Below are 17346 nucleotides of genomic sequence, written 5' to 3'. Positions count from 1 at the left end.
AACACGGTAAATTTGTGTTAAAATATCATGATCATATCAAGTAAAATCTCAAATACCATTTCTTTCTAAAGTCTTTTAATTATCTGTAGTCTAAAATCAACTATATTTCTTGATTCTGAATAAATGAAATTCAATGCATGCACACCTGCTATAGAAGTTAATTTCCACATTTTGTGATTTGTTTTTGCTTCTGTTGGTAATGATAATTAATGCTGTCGTAACTGAAGTATTCTAAAAAATCCAAAGGATGCTGTACTATAAACACTTTATTATTTCAAAATATAATTACCCTTTCTTATAAACCAATGTTCCTAGTAATTCTCCCATTTTCCCTTAATTCCAGGACAAAATCATATTTCTCAGAGACCCAGAAAACCCCAAGCTTAGCTGTTTGGCCAGTTTCATCTACTGCAATTTCTCTCTTTGACGGTTTTACATCTAAGCCTCTCTTCTGTGCTTTTCTAACCACAGGTCTTTGTTGTAATATTCTTGGCCTGGAGGCACTAGCACGTGAAGCCAGATACTAGAGGATCCAGTCCTTATTTGGTTGTGCAGACATTTCTCATTGTTAGGTGGGGTGTGTACTAGCGAACTAGCTAAGGTCCAATAAAGATTGTGGGGCACCTGCCTATGTTGGCTGTTCTGTTCCAGCCTCATGGTTTGCTTTTATAAATACAAGATAAATTCTCATTTGTGCCTGCTGGACTATCAAAACAGGGTTTTTAACTGGTAAATACTCGTCAGGGTTATACCCAACACTAGGAAAAGGGCTAACTCTCAAAGGAGGGAGAATCAGACCCACAAACTGGTGGCTGTAATAGAGACACCAGGATGGTGTTCTTTCCACATGGATTTGTGACCTAATTGATATGCAGCACCGTCCTTATATTTGGGACCATTTTTTGTCAAATTTACTTTGTAAATCTGTAAGAGTAGATATGAGAAGTTAATGGACTGGTTATCTGTATGCAACTTGTATATGTATAGTAATGAGTTTTCATTTGATTGCTTTTATAGATATTTCCAAACATTATAGTCAAAAAGCTACAATAGAACATGAACTTCCAACAGCAACACAGAAGCTCGTAACAACTAATGACTGTATCCTGTCGTCAGTAGTAGCATTAACAAACGGAGCAGGAAAGGTAATTTTTCTCTGGTTTATATTGAGAATAAATTCAATTCTTAAATATGCTCCTTTTTTTTTTTCTGAATGACATAGGAAAATTGATCAGTGAAAGGATTTTGAAATATCAGGCCTTTTTGTAAAATAAAGTTGTTTCCCTTTTCCTCCTTCCTGCCCAATATTTAAAACAATATGGTAGTGAGTATTTAGCATTTATGAAAGTAAGTGGATCACTCACTATTTATCTATTTTTTGATATTTGATGATTTTAAGATTCTATATCATCTCAATATAGATTTCTTGTGTATATCAAAGGTCTGCTGTATAGAAATTGGGACTATACATAAAAAGAAAAAACAATAAAACCTCCATTAATATTTTTTCCTCCTAATTTTTTGTTCATTCATTGGTAACACTTAGATCTTAAGTTCTTTTAAAGTGACTTTAAGATGTGCCTTTTCATTGAACTCTTAATATTAAATAATGATCATTTGGATCATTAAGCACTTAATTATTATTATAAACTGACCAAAGTGCAGTTTCTTTAAAAATCCAATCTTGGATGTTCTGGTTTCAGCAGATGTCACGTTCTCAGAATGTCTGTTCCTGTGGCCATCATTAATGCCTTTAACAATTAAGACTTGTCTGAGAACTACCCGTTTGTATATAAAACCAAAAGGACTGTATTCAGGACTGTCTTAGCCCATTTATTTCAGCAGACTCGACATAATTTCTCAAGGAAATGCTAATCTCCATCTGTGTTTATGTACTATTATTTTTCTGAAAGGTTGACCATAATAGGAATACATTTTTTGCAAGTGTCTTAAGTTAGTAAGAGATGATCATAGATCATGTTAGATATTCAATGTCATCTTTCCCAGACTTAGACTGGTCTTTGTGACGCTTTGCTATAGTTTGGGACCATAATTAAAAGGTGTTCTCTTTAGGTTCTGTCAGCTCACAGATCTGTGCCTAGAGGATTCCTGAGCCAGAAGATCACCCCAACAGCCCCCTCTTTAACCTTTCATCTACAGGCATGCCAGAAGCTTCCTGAGGATAATTCTAACTTGGATTCAATTCACAAAAATTCTGGGAAAAGAAAATGTTAGCATTTTACAAGAGTCTGTGCATTTACCACCTTTTATGAGAACTCCGAAATAATGTAGACCTGGATCCTTCATAGCTTATTGTAGATTTGCTTTGCCTGAAACTTTAAAATGTTGTCTCAAGGAAAGGTATTTGATCTTCATTCTGAAATTTTTATAAATGGTTTTTAACTAAAATAAGTATCTGAACTAATGTTAGTGGCAGCTTAATACTTAGCTAATGTGATTTGATTAAACTAAATTTTGTAGTTTGTAATTTTAAAAAACCCAGCAGGAGAGTGTAACGTTTACATATTGAAGAATGCTCACCGTATGCTACCGCGACCTGAATGCAAACACCGGGCATGTGATTATCCACGTCATTCACAAGGAATGTGAAGCTCCAGACTTTTAGAATCCTCATTTTCTTAAATACTACCGAACATAGAATTTCATTTGACATAGTGAAATATTAATGAAAAATATAACCTTTCAGACCATTAGTGATTTAATTGCTTGTTTTCTTGGGCAATTTTTGCCAAGGTAGACTACTTTGTTTATAAGTCACTTTTTCTTATTTATCGAAATAGGATATTCTTTAGAGTATCCAAGACTTTAATTTTTCTGGCTAATAACCTTCTCAGACATTTTTACTTAATATCACCATTTTATGTAGCACTGTAGAGTCAAAATCATGGCTCAGCAAAATTACAGTCATGGATCTTTGTGGCTGCTTACATAGATTTAACAAATGTTAAATCTGTAAACGACAAAGGCCTCTTGAATTTTTGGTCTTTTTTCTATTATATTTGTAATTCACAAATTGGGATTTACAGAATTAAATTTAAGTGGAGATAACATATTCAAGATGCTTTGTCATGTCTTACACTGGAAGATGAAACATTCAAAGGTAAAATATAAATGGAATGTGTAAGTCCAAACATGGATATTTTGAGAGCAGTGGCAGAAATTAATGAGGTAAACAGCTCATGAACATCGTCTACGGAATAAATCACAATTAGTCTTGGTTTGCAGGAAGAATAAGAATTGTCTGTATCAGGACACCTCAGAAGTCTGGTCTCAATGTTTATACTGGTATCGTCTTTTTATTATAAATTATTGCCCTAGGTATTCTCCTCAAATAAATAAATGTGGGCTTTTGGGCAGGTGTTGAAATTTCATTTCCATTCTCAGCATCTTTCACTTTGCTCCCAAAACTATTAGATATATATATTTTAGATATATTATCGGAAAACAAAAATCTATCTTTTTGTCACACTTTGTTTAGATTGCATCTTTCTTCAGCAACAATGTGGACTATTTCATTGCTTCACTGAGCTATGGGCCTAAGGCAGCAAGTGGATTCATTAGTCCTCTTTCAGCTGAATGCATGCTACAGTACAAGAAAAAAGCTGCTGCCTATATGAAGGCATTGAGAAAGGTTTGTGAGTTGCTATTAACATTTAAATCAGAGGAAAAGTCAGGAATAATTCCAGAGAATGGCAAGAGTTTTTCCATAGTTCATATTTAGATTTTACACTGGTGGGGGCACAGGTGGTTGGTGGGTGTTGGGGGCGTCTTTGGGGAGGAGGTGGTGACAGAGACCCAAACCTCACCTCTTATATGATATACGCATAGGCCATGTTGGACTCATGTCCAGAGTGCCCAGTAGAATGTCTGAGGTGAGGCAGCTAGGCAGCCAATAAGTATTACACTGCAGAAATCTTAGACTTGTAGGAACAGAAAAAAGTTGAAATACATGTATAATTTTTGTCTGAATATAAAAAGAATACACAGTCATCACAAAAAGAAATCAGAAGATACAGCAGTACCTGAAGAAGAAAATTATGATCACCCCAAATCCTACCACCCAAAGGTAGCTACTCTTAACTTTGTTAGAATGTATCTGTACCCAAAAAAATTTTAATGAATGTGTACACTCACACGCGTGCGTGAGCAAACACACACACACACAAACACACACATATATATGCTCTAAAAAGCAAAGTGTATTTGGATACATATACTGATACATATACTATTTTAGAGCCTAGTTTTTTCCTCTTAATGAATGGTAGATATCTTTATATATCTATAAATATAAATTGTTGTCATTTTAGTGCCTCTGTAGTCTTTTATCTTTAGTATTTAATTCTGTAAATGTGTAATAATCTGATTAACTGGTGGATATTAACTAATGGTGGATAGTTAACTAATCTAACTAATTGCTGGTGCATATTTAGGTTTCCTATTTTCACTGTTATATGCATGCTACAGGGGGTATTCTTGCACATGCAACTTTGTGCATTTGTTTTAATCTTTTTCTCTTTTTTTAACTTTTAGTTATGCATAATTCATAAACACACTTATATTACGTTAGAACCTTACAGGTAAATTACAAGCCCTAATTCCAGTTTCCCTCCAGAGGAAACTATAGTTATCAGTTTGGTGTGTAACCTTCCAGACTCTTGGAGCATTTATATGAGTCTTTATAGATCTATAAACAATATACGATATATATAATTTTCTTTCTTTTCTGTTCTTTTTTTTTTTTACCTAAATGCATGTTTCATTGTTCAACTTGTTTTTTTCACTTAAAATATGTTTTAGAGATCTGTCTATATTGTTACATGTGGTGCCTATTATATACCTTTTAAATACTGCATAGAATTCTATAATGTGGTTCTTTGTGGTTCATTTAGATATTCTGTTATTGGTGAGCATTTAAGTAGCTTCCAGTTTTTTACTGTTACAATAATACTGCAATGAACAGCTTTGTAAATGCCTCCTTGGGCACATGTGTGGAATATTGAAACTGGAATGTTCTGGATCATGTGGTTTGCACATTTTAAATTTTAATATTTACTGCAAATTGCCCTTACGAGTGGCTATACTATTTTACGCTTCTAGCAATGTATAAGGCTATCTCCCTATATTTGTCTGATTGTTTTAATGATCTATCTAAGATTAATTCCCCGAGATGGAATTGCTGGTTCAAAGTCTGTGAATGTTTCAAATTTTGACACATTTTTCCAGACTGTACTTCAGGAAGGTTACCTACTTATAGTTTACCAGCTATAGAAGTATAAATTTAACCCATAAATTTAATATTTGTCAATCTCAGAGATAAGAGGTTTCTTATTTTAATTTGCATTGTTTTGCTCATTATTGAAGTGGAACATCTTTTCATAAAGTTATCATTTCTATTTATCCTGTCAATTCTCTGTTCGAGTCGTTTACCTATTTTTAAATGAAAGAGCTCCTTATATATTACGGATTTTAATCCTGTGTCTACCTTGGAAGTAGTTTTCCCCCAGTTTGCTGTAGTAGTTTTTCAAAAGAGAAGTTTTAATTTTTATATCGTCAAGCCAGTCTTTTTCTTTATGGTGGTGAGTCTCAGCCAGGGACACTTTCCCAAGATTATAGAAATGTTCACCTGAATTTCTTTTCAGTATTTTTGTGGTCTAATTTTTAGATTGAAATCTTTAATCTATCTTGAATTTATTTATTCTGATATAAAGTATGAAATAGGCATCTAAATAGTTATTTTTCTAAATTATTAGCTGGTTGTCCTTGCACCGTTTATCCAGTCTGTCCCTTCTCCATTGACTTAAAAATGCAACATTTACCACATAATACATTTTTGTGTATGCTTTTGTCCGTTTCTAGATTTTCTATCCTCTTCCTTCACCTGTCTATTTTGTTGCAAGTCCATATGGTTTTAGTGTAGCTTGTAACTGGAATAACAAGTCTCTATTCATTATTTTTCTTTGAAAAAAAAATCTTCCTTTTCACATATAATAAAGGAACGAATCTGTGTTGGCATACATCTGAATTTGTTATCGAACCCCAGTTAGCCTTCTTATTTGTGTGTGTAGGATCAGAGGAATGATATGATCTTTTTCTTTAATTCTTATGATGCTTCTTCCACAGCCCCTCTTGGAGTCGGTACCTTATGAAGAAGCACTGGCAAACCGCCGGGTCCTTCTCAGCTCTACTGAAAGTCGAGAAGGTCTTTCACAGCAGGTACGGCCCCTGGAAAATCAGCGCACTTGTTAAAGAGCATAAATGTTAAATCTCCTGGAGAAAGTTTTTGGCATACAAAGAAGTGGTTTAGAAGGCTATATAAGTAAACATGTAAAATTAGTTGTTTAACACCTACTAAAAAGCAACATAAGCACAATTCATTAAAAAACATTTACTTATGCTCTAAATAAGTCATCTTCATTCAATTGGTATTATAGTTGCCACTAGAGTAATATCAGCACACTTTGGCCATGATGATTAATTCTTTCTTTAGGCAGTAGATTTAAATATCTGAAATAATAAGGCAAAAAAGGTGGTGAGGCTAGAGACTCAGTGAGTTATTTTTATTTCTTAAATGAGCAGGAATGAAACATTTCCAGTATTCAATCGGTCAATTGAATTTAGGGGGCAGGTGGAGGTAGGAGGTACTGTCTTTTTCAGAAGTTGGTACAAACTGATGCCAGTTTAGCTTTTGTCAGAGATTTATTCACTTCAGCACCTCGCTTGCTTTATTTTTGGAAATATTTATTTTAAGGAGAGCACAAATAAATTCATCTGAGACACTATTTTGTCCATGTTCATCTTATTTTCATTGGACACATATCACTTATCTTTTTGAGGTTAATGCACTAGGATGTTGGAACTAAAAATTGAATCCACAGAATAATTCCTGAGAAACAAAATTCCTGAGACAAACAATAAAATATGGAATACTTTAAAAATTGATTTTGGATTTTCTTATTTTATGTAAGGAAAGTAAAGCTCAAAGAAATTAAGCAGGTTTTACGCAAAGTAGCTAGTAAGGGACAGAATCATCTGACTTCAGAGCTGTTGCTTTTCCCTCTCTGCCACTGAGCGGCTGCAGGTAGTCTGATAAACACTTGGGTCTCACTTCCTGCCTCTCTAAAATGAGGATAATATCTACCTTTCAGGGTCTTGTAAGGATTAATTGAGCCAATGGGAGGCAGTGTGATATAGTGAAAAGAGTCAGACTTGTGAGCCTGACAGATGGGGTCCCGAGTCCTGGCTCTGCCATTTGCTAGCTTAGCAGGTGGCTGAGCTGCTGGGAGCTCTAGTTCTCTTCTTTGAGAATTGAGAACTGTAGGACTGTTAGGAGGCTTCGGTGGGATAAGGGGAGGAAAGTACCATGAACAGTGTCTGGTACATGGTAATTACTCAACCATGATGGTAAAGCATTTGGAATTCACTCTAAGATTTTATTTTTATGTAATTCTCAAGTTTTTTGTTTGCCTTGAGCATTCGTTTTTTTAGCTTCTGATTGGAGTATAGCATACTTAAAGAAAAATATACAAATCATTAATATATAGCCCAATGAATTTTCACAAGTAAACACAGTAATGTAACAAGCACCTAGATAAAATTAAAAAAGAACATTTCTTTATGTAAGGTATACCTTTAAAAAAATTGCTGGGACCCCAGAAGGCTTCCTCATGCCCCTTTCCAGTTACTACTCTCCTCTCCCCCAGAGATAACCATTATCTTGTGTTCTAACACCATCACTTAGTTTTGTTGCCAGATACTGAAATTTTTATTAAATGAGATTAGGCAGTGTATACTCTTTCAGGTCTGGCTTCTTTGATTCAACATTATATTTGTAATATTCATTTGTGTTACATGTAGTTGTAATCTGTCCATTTTATTGCAGTTGGGTATTTTGTTGTGTGAATATACATACTATATCCGTTCTCACTGCTTGTGAGGATTTGGGTAGTTTCAAGTGTTTGGCTGTCATAGTGCTGCTGTGAGCATTCTTATCCGTGTCTTTTGTAAACATGCATGCATTTCTACTGGGGATGTACCTAGAAGTGGAATTGCTGGGTCATAGGATATGATATGCTCAGTTTTAAAAGATCCTGTCAAATAGTTTTTCCAAGTGTTTGTCCCAAATTCCACTCCTCTCAGCGCCTTATGACAGTTCCAATTAGTCCACAAACATGCCCACCTTTGTACTTTCTATCTTCTTTATTTTAATCGAGTGGTTTTAACTTGCTTTTCCTTGATAAATAAGTGTCATTGAGTACCTTTTTTTTAATGTTTATAGTCTTGTTCAAGTGTCTGTTCAAATCGTTATTTTTTTTCTATTTGTAGAAATTCTTTGTATGTTCTGTATATTAGTCCTCTGTTGGATACATGCTGCTTCTTCCACTTTGTGGCTTTCCTTTTCACTCTTTTATTGATACCATGAATAGATATTTTTGATTTTACTATAGTCCAATTTCTCACTATATGCTTATGCTTTTTGTATCCTGTTTAGTAAATATTTCCCTATTCCAGGGTCAAGCTTTTTTGTTTTCACTTCTGTGAAGTAGTTTTGGTTTACATTCTATAAAGTAGGTTCTTTACTAAGTTGGCCACTAAGTTCTGTCTGCATCATCCTCTAAGGTCTGGAACTCTCTGTTGCTTTCAAGGTTCAGCAGAGTTTGGAGAAGATTTCTAAACTGGAGCAGGAAAAAGAACATTGGATGTTGGAAGCACAATTAGCCAAAATCAAGCTGGAGAAAGAAAACCAGCGAATTGCAGATAAGCTGAAGAGTACAAGTAGTGGGCAGGTGGCTGGGCCGTCCCAGGAAAATGCCACCATGGTGAATGCTACGGGCCAGGAAGAAGCCTCAGCCAAAGCTGTGCTGGACCCCGTCCACAGCACCAGTCTGGTAAGTGTCTTCTTTTTTTCATGCTAATTGGTGAGGATCTAACCTAGTGTTCAATGTTAACCATCTAAGTTACACGTCAGTTTAGAACAGGAATAATCCACATGCATCCAAAAGCAGATTGGTAACCAGTATGCTTCCTTCAAAAAGCAACTCCAGGGGGCTGGCCCCATGGCCGAGTGGTTAAATTCACACACACTGCTTCGGTGGCCCCGGGTTTCGCCGGTTTGGATCCTGGGCATGGACATGGCACCGCTCATTGGGTCATGTTGAGGCAGTGTCCCACATGCCACAGCTAGAAGGACCCACAACTAAAATATACAACTGTATACTGAGGGGATTTGGGGAGAAAAAGCAGAAAAAAAAAAAAAAGATTGGCAACAGTTAGCTCAGGTGCCAATCTTTAAAAGAAAAAAAAAAGCAACTCCATTAAATTCCTTTTGATTTTACATGAGTCTTCCCATGGTGAGGGCTGTGTTCCTGGAAGAGATATAATAAGTCAAATTAAAGATGATTCTGTTTTTCCATGAAAACATTTGTAATGTGGGATTATGTTTCTGACCAAGGGCTAAATGCCTAACTTTTATAGAAATGATCACTGAATACCATTTTTAACCAATAATATGGTATATTCGTAGATAGTAGAAAGCTTTACAACATACATATAACACAGAAGCCCATCAGGCTAATTGTATTTCCTAAAGCAGTATACTGGCAGGAAACTCTATGTTTAACTGCAGTGACTTAGAAGGTGAAGAAACATCTCCATTGGAGTTACAGAATTCAAAGTACTTCGAGAAAAGTTTTCTATTTATAATATTTTGCCTACTGTAAAAAAAATTAGAAAGTCTAGGAAAAGAGAAATCAGGAAGGAAAAACAAAGCTCTCATAATGAAAAGGGTCCCAGTAGGTGTAATTTACAAGTGCTTTCTGAGGAGCGTGAGGAGAGCTGTGGCGCTTCTTGAGGACCCTGGCCTGAGGCACGCGACTTTATCCCTGCAGCTCACTGATGCTGTTGCAGAGCATGTGGTGGTCTTTCTCAGACTGACCTTGCGTCTGATTCAGAACATACCTGATAGTAAAACGTACAAGCCAACTTTTATTTTCAAGATGTGTTCAGACCTTATTGCACCTTAGCAGTGTCAGAAACTTGGATTGGTCTTAATTTTCTTAGGTGTGATAATGGTATCATTATTTAGGAGAATATCTTAGTTTTTGGAGATAAATGCCAGAGTACTTAGGGTAAGATGTCATAATGTCTGCAATTTACTTTCAGATTATTCAGAAAAAATATAGACACACAGAGGCCGACCCCAGGGCATAGTGGTTAAAGTTTGGCGTGGTCCACTTTGGCAGCCTGGGTTCATGCATTCGGATCCTGGGTGCAGACCTGTACCACTGGTCAGCCATGCTGTGGCAGTGACCCACATACAAAGTGGAGGAAGATTGGCATAGATGTTAGCTCAGGGTGAATCTTCCTCAGCAAAAAAAAAAAAAAAAAATACATATACACACACACACACATAGATAAATAAAGCAGATGTGGCAAAATGTTAATTATTTATTGTAGATGGTAGATATACAGATGTTTATTGTATTTTTTCCCCAATTTTCTGCATGTTTGAAAATTTTCATAATAAAATATAGGGGAGAAAAAAAGAATTAAAATTTTTAGAAAAGCAAAAAACATAAACCAAACTTCTCAAGAGTTTTGACTTGACTGGACACCATGCTCACAGGATGATTCTATAGTGACCCCTATACAGAGTGCTTTGGGATCACAGAGGAAGTCCCTGGAGGACTCCAGGAGGACGTCACAGAAGAGGTAATGTGAGTGTGTCTCAAAGTGAGCAGGAGTCTAAGGCAGGAAAAGAGTATTTCAGGTGGAGAGAAGGGTCTCACCACGTCACTCTTCTTCTCTTCTACACATGGCAGATTCCTGCCAAAAATGACCTGGAGACAATAGAGATAAAAAGAGACGGCATTTTCTCCCTACCTAGATGTTTCCACATTTCAGCCTTTCTTTTTCCCCCTCTTACTTAAGGTACAGTTGAGATGCTACATTTGCCACATTTTCTGTGAACTCTGGTTGGGGGCATTGTCTTTGGTGGTCAGGATCAGAGGCCCGAGACATTGTCAGCCTCCTTTCATTTTCACAGTCTAGTCTGTATAATGGAATCTGTTCCTCTCCCTTAGTTGCTTTCAATCTAATGGAAGAAGAGCTTGGATCAGCATCTGTACAGAGGAGCTGTGTGCTGTCCTACATTCTCAAACCATAACCCGGAGGACGGGAGTGAGGGTGGGGAGGCAGAATAGATGCCAAATGTACTCATATTTGAATATATAAAATTAAGTGATTGGCATGTTACAGTAAACAGTTTTTAACTGAAAGATTAATTGCTACCCTTGCTTCAGTGAGTATAAAATTATGGCTCTTCTATTAAAAAAAGTCTCATAAAAGATACTTTTACAGCTAGGTGGGCATAACATTCATTAGCACACATTCAGTTGATATACTGCTCACTGTTAAGAGTAATACTCTTGAAGATATTATTTAGAATGTGTGAAAACTTTATTGAGCATCATCTCTGATTAATAGAATCCATTGAAACTGAGTTTCCAATAGTTTAAGTTGTTGTGCCCAAGCACATGCCCTTCCACCTTGAAAAATAACCTGAAAACAGTATTCATGGAAGATTTCAGTATTCATTAAGATTTTTAAAATCTTAATGCACAAAAGCAAGTTTTAAAAACCCGACAGCACTTTAATGTGTCTAAGATTACATTTTGGTATAATGTAACATTTGATATAATATACATTTGACATGATGATATGTTTTGATATAGTAACATTATATCAAAGTGTATTTCTTCTTTCTCCTTTTGAATTTTTAGCCAGAGTATTTATTTGTGTGTTCCATGTGGAATGCTTAGTTAGTTGTTAGTTATTATGGTCACTAGAAAACTGTCTTTACCCCTTCGTGTCTACTGGTTTGGAAATAGGCATAGAAATGACAAGATGCTTTCAAAAGCTGTTCTTCCTCTCGCTCTTCCGAGACAGTTTGTTGGATTTCAGTGACAATGGTTAACAGCATTTGGATAGAGGAAGTAGTGATGACCGTTATCCATTACCGCCTCATGGCACAGATAACAAACGCAGTTACCATCTGCAGGCACAGCTTCCTTGGAGTAAAGGACCGTCCGAGAGTGCTCTTCTAGTACTCCACTCCCAGGGCGCTTTGAAACAGTGTAAACCGAGAAGAGAAAATATTACACGTGTTTAAACTATTGTGTTTGTAAACAGTCTGTTCTAAAGATTTTTTTCCCTTATGTTCTAGATTGGAATTTTAACCAGGACGTCTGACGGCGAGGTAATATGTGCTTGGCATCATGTTGTTTGTCAGTAAATATGTGGCTGCATGTTTCTTGACAAAGTCCTGCAAAAGTCTAATTGTGTTTTCTGACGATTCCAGCAAAGTGGAGCCAATGTTTTCCCCCCCATCAGTGGATCTATGTTGCTTTTCTCTCTGGTTCTATTTTAATTGTCACCAACAGATTATAGCCTGTTTTTATAATTGCCTTGTTGAATGACTTGGTTTGGCAGTTTGACAAGGTGTGGCATGAGCTCGGCCATCAGCTTGCAGGCATGCTGTGTGAGGCGAGAGCTGTTAGCCCTCGCAATGGGCAGGCTGGGGAAGCAGGGCTTTTCAGGGCCTTGGTGAACAGTGTGCTTGCTGGTTCTTTCCAGCCCTCAAGTGAGTGAACCCAGGTCAGATTTGGCTTGTCAGATAGGTTTGCACATTTGAGTTTTGAAATATTATAAGATGTAACTTTATAAACGTTCAGAGACACCAAAGTCATTCAGCTTACCGCTCAATATGCAAACTGGTAAATATAGTTCAAGTAGGTTCGTAAATTTTTTGAGTCCTTAGTGGCATTATAGTTTAGGTAATCTTGAATTTCTGCATATTTTTAAACTAAACTCAATAGTGTGTCATTGCTAGAGTAACTAGAAGTAGTAGTCTGGGACAAGTGCCATAAACTGTTCATTATAGAAATAGTTTAATTTGTTAGTATGTTTAAGAGCTTAGAGCTCTCGTAAGATAATTGGGGGGAAAAAGAATGTTCAGGTTTTAGGGGTTCCAGTAGATGCTCCCTTTTCTCTTGCTCTCTTCTAATCAGAGGAGGACGTAGAAGTCAGACAGATGGTGATTTTGAAAGTCAGATTCGTGACTAATAGAAGCTAGAAGGAGGGATATGGCCCCAGTGCTCCTGGGCTTCCCAGTACTACACTTGTGCTGTTTTCTTAAAGCCACAGCTTCACTCTGAGATAGGCAGGATGCTGAATGGAAGAAATTTGGAATATACATTTACCTGCCTGTCTGAAGTTTCTTCAAGGGATGGGAAAACTATAATTTCCCATCCAATTTCAAATGAAAATAGACAAAATGTTGTCTTTCTTTTCTAAAGTGACATTAACCTTTTCTTCCAGAACTGCTTCGTCTCAGTGGCATTTATTTATTTATGTGTGCTCTATTTAGGTTCCAGACGTGGAATCTCGTGAAGACTTAATTAAAAATCACTACATGGCGAGGATAGTGGAACTGACGTCGCAGCTGCAGCTGGCTGACAGTAAGTCAGTGCATTTTTATGCTGAGGTGAGTGGAGAGTTAATCAGATTTGGTGGTTTTTTCCTAACCCCTTCAGGAATTAGGTCACTGTCCTGGTCTCTGCTGTTCACTAGGAGAGAGAAGTCAGTCTTTGCATCCATATGAGTTTATTTGGAGTTCATCTTGATTGGTCTGTATACCAATTAAAAATCTTCATTTCAATAAATATAGGACTGATTTGTCATCTCTAAGTTGCAGAAAAATGCTGAGAGACTAACTGGTAGCCTTTCCTATGGCCACATAATGTATGTTTTAGAGCATTATCGTTACAAATTACATGCTTGTTTTAGAGAGTTATAGGCAGGTAGACAAAAGTCAAGGAAGTTTTGTATAGGGAAATGAAGAAGCAAAATATGCCTTTTTTTAAAAAAGTACTCTCCAGTTTTTAAATGACGGTTTGTGGAAATGAATTCCTGTAAATGATAAAATCAAAAATATAACCTTTTTCAACTTTTAAGATAGAAAATCTTACTTTTTGTTACATTTTCTTCTCCCTTCCCCAAACAATTCATTTCTTAATAGAATTAGAAAAACAATTATACACAATTCCTAGATTAGAAGGGGAAAAAATGGAGGAAGAAAGTATAGATATCCAAGCGTAAGAAACAAATGATGATAGAATGGAAGTCGTCCAACATATAGGAATATGTGTGAGGTCTCTCATTTGAAACTTGGTATTAAAAGGTCAGTTATAGATGGCAAACGGAGAGTGATAATGCTTAAAATTATTAAAGAAATTGAAAAAGAAAAGACGACCCCCTTGTTGGGACCTGACTGAGATTTTCTCCATACTCTGGAGATGGAGGGGTTGATGGGAGGCCAGCTGCTAGAAGCTTTGCTTCTTTTTTTCCTGCTAAAGTAAATGATGTGCCTAGGTCATTGTTGTTGATAAGCAACCGCTGCATACATGTGTGAGAAGTTGATTGATAGTGGCAGCTTGTTGGACTGTAGACAGTGGGGTGGACAGCAGGGCTGACCTACAGTGGAACTGCCGTAGTGCTTCCACTCTGAGCCACGCTGTGCAGTACATAATCGTGTCCTTGTTTGGATCCCTAACTGCCTTTCGAGTTAGTGTCCCAGACTTGATTGTCATCTTCATGAGGACCCGTGCCTTGCAGAACTCTCTCCCTCTTTTTCAGGTTCAGTACTGAGCACACAGTAGTTGTTTGGTTAATTGAGGGTGGTTGATTTGGTTGACTGAAAACTCCTGAAATTCTCTTGTGAGGAACTTATGAGCAAATGGGGGATTTCTGAGGCTGTTTTATTTCCCAGAGATTTGCTTATCTTAGTAAATGTCTTCACTACAATTGTGATACAAGAATCTTTAAATTGTCCTAGTTTTTCCCTGTGTGTAAACAGGAAATGGTGACCCCCTGTACGGCTTTACTGGAATGGTTAGTCTGAGCCTCTGATGTCGACACAGCGTTCAAATATGTCTCAACAGATCCTCCTTGTCAGTCTCATGGCCTTATCGGAAAGTTTAGTGATCCTTTTAATGGCATACCCTCTTTGAACAACAGTGTGAACTAGAATTTTTCTTTTTTCTTCTTGCTCCGCTCTGTCTCTGGATAGTCTAGGGTTAGTAGAACCCCAGAGAAAGCAGCTGGGATCTTCACAGTCCCACACTTACTTTTTTTTCCATGTAGATAGAGCATAATCTGTAGAATAGGACTGTAAAGCTCTAATTGTTCCTATAATGAATGTGGTCTCTAATAAAGGATTTAAAACACGAGAAAAGTATCTTAGGATCCATGTTGCATGGTCAGAAGCCATTGATAACTTTTGAAATAACCATTCCCTTTCTCATCCAGTGTGAGTATAAATGAATCCTGGGTAAATGTGAAAACTTCTTATGGTTTTCGTAACCACTGGTCATCAGGCTAGAGCCAGGAAAAAAACAATAATGAACTTGGGACAGTCGACTTGTTTTTCCTTATTAAAGTGATGAGAGTGGGGACCACATCTTCCTTACGTGTATGCTAATGTGTGGTCCAAGGCCTGTAGGTAGTCAGATATTTGTGGGAGGAAGGGAGAGAGAGGGAGAGGAGGAAGGGCTTTTGGCTTTGGCGATTGTTTTCTGGTGACCTTCTCTGAAGTAAATGTGCCTTTGGGAGATGCTCCTGGGATCATGGGATGTTTTCTGGTTTCACAGTGCCGAGCACTCTCTAAAAGACTGGCCTTGGCTGAAAAGTCTAAAGAGGCCCTGACAGAAGAGATGAAAGCAGCCAGTCAGAACATCAGCAGACTTCAGGTGGGTCCACAAGTGTTACCCTAGCAGTTTTAATGTGTTTTTGAAATTTAATATGTTTTTATGTCATTGAAAATTCTTGGATAGCAAAGTCAGCATTTCCTTTCTGAAGTTAGTGGCATTCGACCTCCAGACGTACGTTTTTCTAACCACTTTATTTCTAATTCATTTTAAAGTAACGTCTTACTTATGTCAGGCAAAAAGTGGCTGTATTGTTTGTTTCTCTTCTAGTCAGCATTTCCTTAAACAATGCTTATTTACCCATAGTCCTTCTTTTTTCTCCTCCTCTGTTAATCTCATCATGGAGGGCTATAAGCTTGTTCTGTTTAGAGCACCCTGTTCCTTCTCTTTACTGATTCGTAAAACTGACCTAAACCGAACAGTAGGGCTGCAGAATAGTCCTCCTTACTCACTGCTTTGTTTCCAGAAAGCCTCTATTAAATATAAACATGATACAGGCAAAGAAAAAGCACATTGGCCTAGGGGCACCCACTTCCTCCTAGTTTCAGATTAGTTTATCAGATTAGCCAAGAGCACAGGGTTAGATTTTAAGCGGCCAGAGAGCATGAGAGACGGCAAGAGAGACAAAGGTGCTTCTTGCACGGAGGGTCCTGCCCTGTGGGTCCTTCAGGAGGTGCTGGGATGGTGGGATGTGCCAAGACAGACTTCCCACCACCCAAAGGCTCGGAAGCCTGAGGAGATTTGGAAAGATCATGTAGCCCTCTTGTTTTTGTGACAGTTTTATACCTGGCGTAGAAGGAAACTCATTTTTACAAAGAAATTCAGAACATATTTTGAAGGCTGAGAAAAACTTTTCCCCCACTTCTTTTAGCTTTGTTCTCTTATTGGGCCTTTTGCTTAACCTTCATGTTAATTGATCAGATAGGTCATTTTGATAGGTTGCTTTTCCAAAATGTCTTTTATGAATTGAAAAAGGCTTAGAGTGGTAGGACTAGTGGGGCTTTGATTTTTCTTTTGTTCTTCTTTTCCTTTGCCCTTTAGGATGAGCTGACAACTACCAAGAGGAGTTACGAGGATCAGTTAAGTATGATGAGTGACCACCTGTGCAGCATGAACGAGACGTTATCTAAACAGAGAGAAGAGATTGACACACTAAAGATGTCCAGCAAGGTAGGGGGGCGGGGCAGGGAGTCTCTCGGCAGGGTAATATTTAATATTTAATGTATTTAATATATTTCATTGCTGTGCATTTCAGGAGCAAAAGGTTAAGAGATTTAAAGCGTTTATAAATCATTTTTCTTAATATCACTTGTCCTCTTAGCCAAAAGTCAAATTAAGATTCTTTGACTGAATTATGAGTTGAGAGAAGAGGTGACCTCTAAGGCCCTAATACTGTGTCCCTTGCTCTTTGGCATTTCTGCTACTGTTGTTATGAATTGGGGAGACTCTTAGAGCATTTATTTGTAAGAGGGATTACTCTCTATTTATATGAATCTAAAATGGTGCTGTTGAAGAGCAACCTTCTTCAGCAAATTTATTCTCATACATATCCATATAGCCT

The 17346-nt window shown here is 37.1% G+C and overlaps 1 protein-coding gene across 2 annotated transcripts in view; it reads left to right on the top strand.

Moving 5' to 3' along the window:
- The window catches only part of PPP1R21 (protein phosphatase 1 regulatory subunit 21), a 58034-nt gene that overhangs the window by 38143 nt on the left and 2545 nt on the right, over positions 1–17346 (top strand). For both annotated transcript variants that reach the window (XM_046662750.1, XM_046662752.1), the window contains exons 14-21: positions 1018–1145; positions 3500–3652; positions 6145–6237; positions 8667–8909; positions 12245–12277; positions 13448–13564; positions 15729–15827; positions 16827–16955. In XM_046662750.1, the coding sequence (XP_046518706.1) occupies positions 1018–1145; positions 3500–3652; positions 6145–6237; positions 8667–8909; positions 12245–12277; positions 13448–13564; positions 15729–15827; positions 16827–16955 (995 nt within the window). The remainder of the gene's footprint in view (positions 1–1017; positions 1146–3499; positions 3653–6144; positions 6238–8666; positions 8910–12244; positions 12278–13447; positions 13565–15728; positions 15828–16826; positions 16956–17346) is intronic.

This window comes from Equus quagga, chromosome 5 (genome assembly GCF_021613505.1).
Source record: "Equus quagga isolate Etosha38 chromosome 5, UCLA_HA_Equagga_1.0, whole genome shotgun sequence".
Lineage (NCBI taxonomy): Eukaryota > Metazoa > Chordata > Mammalia > Perissodactyla > Equidae > Equus > Equus quagga.
The sequence above is the reverse complement of the archived record's forward strand: the minus strand, read 5'-3'. Positions and strand labels throughout refer to the sequence as shown.